The sequence below is a fragment of the Medicago truncatula genome, chromosome 6 (genome assembly GCF_003473485.1).
Source record: "Medicago truncatula cultivar Jemalong A17 chromosome 6, MtrunA17r5.0-ANR, whole genome shotgun sequence".
Lineage (NCBI taxonomy): Eukaryota > Viridiplantae > Streptophyta > Magnoliopsida > Fabales > Fabaceae > Medicago > Medicago truncatula.
In genome coordinates this window covers 24120990-24128171 of record NC_053047.1, presented here as the reverse complement: position 1 = coordinate 24128171, position 7182 = coordinate 24120990, and the positions used below count along the sequence as shown (strand labels likewise).

General features: G+C 35.9%; 1 protein-coding gene across 4 annotated transcripts; it reads left to right on the top strand.

Annotated features, from left to right (window-relative positions):
- The first annotated feature begins 585 nt into the window (after positions 1–585).
- On the top strand, positions 586–6777 carry LOC25479708 (uncharacterized). 4 transcript variants are annotated; one of them, XM_013587855.3, is made up of 4 exons: positions 596–1527; positions 5794–5943; positions 6090–6146; positions 6515–6777. In XM_013587855.3, exons 1-4 carry the CDS (start codon positions 679–681, stop codon positions 6548–6550), a joined length of 1092 nt encoding a protein of 363 aa, XP_013443309.1. In that variant the 5' UTR covers positions 596–678; the 3' UTR covers positions 6551–6777. The 4 variants fall into 4 exon arrangements, 3 of the variants coding, with proteins under 3 accessions (XP_039682639.1, XP_013443309.1, XP_024630522.1); XM_024774754.2 differs by having other exon boundaries at positions 6509–6777; XR_005642114.1 differs by lacking the exons at positions 6090–6146; positions 6515–6777 and adding an exon at positions 4734–4909 and having other exon boundaries at positions 591–1531; positions 5794–5928.
- The last annotated feature ends 405 nt before the right edge of the window (positions 6778–7182 follow it).

The following is a 7182-nucleotide window of genomic DNA, read 5'->3' as shown; positions in this document are numbered from 1 at the left end:
TATTTTAAGATTTAATACGACAATAAACACGTACATTGACTAGCATTAAACTCGTACATTGACTAGGATAATGTACAATTAAAAATTATTTTAAAATTTCGATATATTGAAAATTTATTGTGTTTATTTCTTATACATTTAAGGATTAAATAGATTATTACCTAAAAATAAATATGTTAGTGTAATAATCTCAATTTTATTTTTTTTTACAAAAACAAAATGATATTCATTCATTCAAATCAAGAGATTACATCATTCAAATCGCTAAAAACGTAAATGATGAATCTGCGAACAAACTCACAACATCCAAGTTAATAGCATATAACGGCATAATATGCCTACAAAAATGTATGGTAAAATTAAAGTGACCGGAAAATCCATGACCTCTGAATCTGCAACGTTGACGGCCAAATCTTCGATTGAATAATCGATCTTTCAATATGAATCAAATGAATACCGCACGAAGACGAGAAATCAAACAACGCCGCACAAGACAAACAACAAACCACCACACTTAGATGATGAAATCACAAAGAAAAAAAAACCTAGGTGCATATGTTAGAGTGAGGACAGCCGACTTCAAATTAGAAAATTTCTTCCTTTATTTTTGGTCATATGGTTTTGATGAATTGAGAAAGAAGTGTAATTAGAGCAAGGAATGAAGAAAACATAGGAAAAATGAAGAATTCTTACGACGAACAGAAGCTAAGAGATGAAGTAATCTATCTTCATTATCTTTGGCAACAAGGCCCCCCTACTCCTCCTCCTCCTCCTCATCCTCATGCTCCTCAATCAAACCCTATTCTTCCTCATTGGCGTCATCATCATGATCCTTTTCCACCTCCCCACACCAGATCCCTCCCTCCTGTGAATTCCACCACATTCAAGAAAAAGAAAGTTACAAAACCCGAACCCATTTCCTCTGAGAACCGGAGGGTTAACACAGATGATAACAACGTTACAAAACCCGATTCACCGGGTTGGCCGGTCCCCGTCCCCGTTTCAAGAAACTCTCCTCAAACAGGCTGGCCCACACCAAACCCTCCTCCTCAACCTCAAGAGATTGAGAGACTCTCTGCATTACATTTGCAGAACAAAGCCTGCAAAGCTTTCAAAGACTCTCTGCTTATTGATTCCGATGATGACGATGATGATGAAGTTGAAGAGGACTATGAAGACGAAGATGAAGATGACAACGAAGACGGTGATGATAGATTTAAGCAGTTTGAGAATTTTTTCATTAAAGTTTTTATGGAAGATAATGAACTGAGATGGTATTACCAGAGGTGTTTTGAGAATGGAGAGTTTTTATGTTTGGTTTGTGCTGCTGATAAGAAGAATAATAAGAACAAGAAGTATAAGGATTGTATGGGTCTTGTTCAACATTCCAAATTGATTTTGAGGACTGCGAATAAAGTGGCTCACAGGGCTTTTGGGGAAGTAGTGTGTAAGGTTTTGGGTTGGGATGTTCGTCGTCTTCCGACTATTGTTCTCAACGGGGAACCTCTTGGCCCAGCTCAGTCACTGGTAGGTAATCATCATTTTCATTACAATTCCAATGTGTTTATTTATATTTTGTTTTGTTTTGTTTCATCTTATTAGGAAGATTTTAAATATTAGAGTAGATTAAGGCTCCGTTTGGTAAAAAATAGCGAATAGTTGATAAGTTAGCTTATAGAGGATGACCTATAAGCTAACTGATAGGTGATAGCAATTAGCAAATAAGCTAGCTTATTGAATTTATAATTTAGGGTAAAGTAGCGGTTGAAGTAGCTTATAGATATGAAATGACATAAATAGCATATAACTAATAAACTAGCTTAGCAGATGACTTATAAGCTAGCTTATTGATTTTGTAGTATTTGTTAAAATTAGCAGTTGAAGTAGCTTATAGATATGAAATGACATAAATGTAGTGTTCGGTACATATTAGAGTGGATAAAATGTGTGTCAATATTTTCTGTCAACAACATTAGTAGTCCCTGGTTTTTAGATAAAATGTTGGTGAGAAATGGTGGAGGCTCGTTTTAGGAAGGGTTGTTGGTTTAGAAATTCCCCTTTGTGTGAGCAGCTTCCTTGTTTATTCTCTTTAGCAGTGAACAAGGAGGAAAAGGTGTCGGATATGCGGGTGAGAGAAGGTGATTTATGGATGTGGAATTGGTCATGGAGGAGAAGGTTTTTTGTTTGGGAGGAAAGCATTTTTTATCAATTCCGGGTGCTCCTTGATTCATTTCTTTGGAGGGAAGAGTTGGATAAGTGGGCTTGGCGTCCGGGAGAGAGTGGCGATTTCACGGTTAACTCTATGTTCCTTTTCTTGGAAGAGAGGTTTGTGGTTAACTCTGGTTTTTGTTTGCTGTCCTGGGTGTTTCTGGGTGCGGGTAGCAGGGGATTAGATTGCAGTGTTTTTGCTTTTCTGTCCTGTTATGGTCACCTGTATTTGGCTTCTGTTTCTGTTCTGTTTGTTGGTGTTTTTCCGGGGCGTTACGTGTATGGGCGGCGCTTTTGTCTTGTTCCTTTTGCTAGCTTTTGCGCAGGTTAGTCGAAGCTATGTACATGCATTTCAGATGGTTTTCGCTTGATTACATTTCCATAACTTTGGCTTCGGTGATACGGATCGCTAGGGTGGCTGCTGCAGCTCGTTTGCTGTTCCAGTTTTTGGGGGTACAGGGCCTGGGTTGCGAACGTTCTGTCTGTTTTCCCTGCAGCTGCGTGTTTGCAGTGGCTGTTGGGTTTGTTTTTGGGGGTGGCTGTCTTGTGTTAAGCGGCTTTGTAGCGGCAGTATAGTGGTTGAGATTTTTTCGGTGTTCGCCTATATACGCCCCCGTTTTTGTATTTTTTTTTTCCCCTCTGTTGCTAGTTCTGTGCATGTTGTATGAACTAATCTTTAGTAATACTTTGCTAACTCATTGTTTTTTTATGCCAATAGTAACCCTTGTGTGGGAAAACAATAACAACATGGTTGCATCATTCATGATTTTGAGTAATCCTTGCATGATTGAACTCGTCATTAATTTGAATTGAACTTGAATAAATTGAAATGTGAAGATATCATTAGCTTTTATTACGGATTTCAAATGAAGCTATGTTGTCAAAAGTGTACCATAGCAGAATAGTGTAGCATTAGTAGGGTTCGGTGCGACGCTTTTGGCCTGCGAGCCGCCATTAGTAACAGCGCTTATTGCGGCCCCAAAGCGCTATCCCGTCCATTATTAGGATTTTGGGACGATATTCCTCAAATCCTGTTTTTTAAACTGTTGTCAGGGTAATGTTCTGTTCTTCATTATGTTATGTTCTTGCTCAAACAATCGTTTTGTTCTTCTTCCTACGTTTAGTTCAGTTTGTTATGTTAAATTTTATTGCTCTGTACTTTAGGTTCTTCAATTATTAAGTATGACAGTCTCTTTAATTTTGTGTATTTTTTTATTCTTTAGTATTTATGTTTACATCGTGAACTGATTTTTAGTTTTTGCAATAGTGTCTATCCACTATTGCATTTTAGGGGGCCGGTGCTACGCGGCGCTATCTAGGTTTAACAACATAAAAATAAGGATAGGGAGAATAAAGACACACTGCAACTCAGATGTACTATTTAGTATAAACAAAATTAACTCAACCAAATCCATAATAAGGTTATTAAAAACATACAGCAACACTAAATTTATGGAATTGGAACGCAGACACTTTGAGGTCATCATGTAAGATTTGAATCTTCGAAACATAGACGGTAAAACAAATTAGAAAGTAAAATCACAAAAAAGAATGTGAAACATTGTGAATTTCACTCGCCATCATTCATTGTGTGTTCCTATGGAGCACAAACACTAGACATGTTACTAGCACTGACACGTGAACATCAGGAATAATTTAAGAAAATAGAAGTTGTTGAATGTAACGCCGTGTGTCAGTGTCGTGTTTGTGCTCGGTACCAACACATGTCAGACACTTGACATGCCTTCAATATAGTGTCGGTGCTACATGCCCCAATCTAATTAAAGTGGTTGAACAAAGATGCCATAAGAAGATGGATGACGCTGGTAGTAGTTGTGGCCAGTGAACAATAGAGATTGACAGTACAAGAAGATGGATTGTTGGAGGGTGGTGGAAATGAAAATTAAACTGTAAATTAGGCAATTTGGTCCAGGGTCTGCTCATGCACGCGAACTCTGACTCAATGGTGTGTTAATGAAATACAGGGAACTTATTAGATGGGTTGCGTTCACAAGTTGACAGGTTTGAAAATGAAAGTATGTTCACTGCACCAAACGAGTGTGCGGGTTTGCACAGTATAGTTTGGGTTGGATTTGAACCACAAAATATACTGAACCAATTATTTTGGTTTGGGTTGGATTTTCAGGGTGATTGGGAAAGACCCTAACCCATGAACACCGTTTTATGGATTGATTCAGAATGAAGTGGATCAGTTAGTATTTTATTGAATATTCTTCTAATTTTTGTATCTAACTTGTAGTTTATGTAGATGATTATTGTCACAGCAAGAAGTGGTCATATTGGATTAAGATTTTGAACTTGGAATGCTGAACTTTGAACTTGTAAATAATCCAATGGGTTAAGATGTTAAATTTCTTCCTTGTGAAGGAGAATTATTCTCGGATTCAAGCTGATACTAGAGATTAATAGAAAACTCGATAATCTTACTTTAACTACACCGGACAGTTTTTTTTGTTGTTAGTATGGTGGGTCTATTTCTCCTAGCTTTTATCATTTGATTGCAGATGTCAAAGTATTAAGATTTATCAAAGGATAACTAAGAGTAGGATTGGTGTTCGAGAAATTTAGGCACAAGGATATTGTTCCCCATTTTGATGCAAATTTGGCAGTATCTTCTTGTGATAGAGGATCCACCTCAGGATGTTGTTTTCTATGGAGGAAGTCCTTGTTTCATGGATAGGTAAGAAACAATATTTGGTTGTAAGGTCAAGTGATCAACATAATATTAGGCTATGGCTCTCGCTTCATGTGAACTCATAAGGCTGAAACAATGCAATGAATGGTTAAAATTATGAGATTAATCTGTGATAATCAGGTGACTTTCTCTATAGAATCTAATCTAGTATTTCACGATTGGACCAAACATATAGAGTTTGATTGTCATTTTAATTTGTGAGAAAATTACTTCTAAAGATATGCAATACATCCTTTGCAATTCAAAATATCATTTAACGGATTTGTTCGCCAGAGCTCTTTGGGGACCAAGGATTTCTGATATCTGTTGCACGATGGAAGCTTTGGATTTCTACATTCCAACTTGAGGGGGTGTTGAAATTAGACAATAATTAATGTTCAGTTTTCCTAGTATTACAATATATTGTTTCATATGACTGATTGCTTTCCTAGATAATTTATATCTTAGTAAATAATGCTTGTTTTTGATCTCTCGTCTGGTAATTTGTATCCATCCTTTATATAAGTATCATTATGCCTTTATATAAGTATCTATAGTAAATTATGAGTGTTCATATTCAGAAATTCCTCTCCACTTTTCTCTCGAGCTAGGATAAATTGTGGATTATATGCCTGTTGATAAAAATAAAAAAATGTTGTGTTCATATATTTTATAACACTCAACCATTGATTTTTCAGTCAACTTTTAGCCTCTTACATTATCGCCTAAGATGCACTCTCTCACTTCACAAGAGCCAATTTCATATAGAATTTAGTCTCTGAAGAGAGTTAGAAAATTGGAACGTATACTTTTGGCAACAAAAGTAATACAATACGACATGTCTGAGTAATAAATGAATTTGATTTGATGAGGAGTTTGAAACATTGCAGGGTGAGCCTAAGGAAAGTGTTGCTGCTGCTGCTGCTGATGATGATGGAAAGGATGGTCTCTGCAACACAGAAGATATAGCTGTGTCTTTGGATCATGTTGAGGATCCCACTGAGGAGCATGCAAAAGGGGTTGATAAGAGTATTGCCGAGGTTAGATGTTTAAAATTTAATTTTTTTTTTTTTTTTTTTTACCTTTTTCAGGTGAAATAGAAAAGCTAGAAGTAGACTCGTAGTGCTATAACTGTTTTAACAGTTTGACTGTGTTCTAAACTGTGTTTTGATTGTTTTGTTTACAGTGTTCTTCCAAGGAAGGTGATATTGATGAAAGTGGAGGAGGGGAAGCTCAATATGAGGTGAGGCATTATTATCTTTCTCAAATTAAAAATGCTGAAAAGAGACAGGGCCTGTTTGGATTAGCTTATGAAAAGTTGTTTATGCAAATAAATAAACTTTTATGTTAATTCATACGTTTTCACTTTTTTTATAACTACCTTGATAAGCTTATGAATAGTACATTAAAACTTTTTTATTTGCATAAGCTTAAAAATAAGTCAATCCAAATGGGTGCGGTGTTGATATTTTCAATAAAAAGTTGCTGCTTTGATGTTGTTAGTTGACTGCAATCCATGCCAAATCCAATGTCTTCGTCTTGCAAGTCCTAAAACCCTCAATAAAATAATGCCTTAAAATAACTTAAACTCCCTATTGTTTCAAGATGCAGGGTGAGACTAAGGAGAAAGTTGTCTTTGAAGCATGATGATAACCAGTTGAGGAGCATGCACAACAAACATGGCCGTCCTTTAGGGGGTGCAACCAGCTCTATAGGGCGTCTAAAATATTGAGGGCTCCAAATTTATTATGTGTATAGACCAAATGACCCTAACTCAATCATATGTTGAGAATTGCTTTTTAAGGCACACACTTAATAATTGCTCGCATATACCTCAAATTACATCCAACGACAATAAATTACTGTTTGCATCATTTCTTTCTTCTTTTTATTTTCTAATTGCTAATTAATAATTCTTCTTTGCTAATTTGAAATTTTATTTGTTAATCGCTAATTATCTTTTAATTTTATTTACTGGTTCAACTTAACATTGTGAATCAACTTAACCCTTGATAAGATGTGATTGATTTTATGTAATTAGAAGATAATCAAATCTTCTTTTCAGTGCCTTTATTCTTTGTTTGGGTGAAAACCAAACACCTTTACAAAGTGAAAGAGGAAGAAGATTAATATTATTGAATAGAGAGAGAGAAAAAGAAACTTATGATTTGTTCAAGAAGAATAGATAGAAGTTAATAAATTTTTGGCAGCACACCACATTCTACCTTCTTAGCATTAGTATTTTCTGTTTGGTGTCGACTTCTAACCAACGCTATATG

Coding starts and splice junctions, on each gene's coding strand:
- LOC25479708 (XM_039826705.1), top strand. CDS start 679: ATGAAGAATTCTTACGACGAACAGAAGCTAAGAGATGAAGTAATCTAT. Junction 1,532..2,096: donor CCCAGCTCAGTCACTGGTAG/GTAATCATCATT, acceptor TCTCTTTAGCAG/TGAACAAGGAGGAAAAGGTG.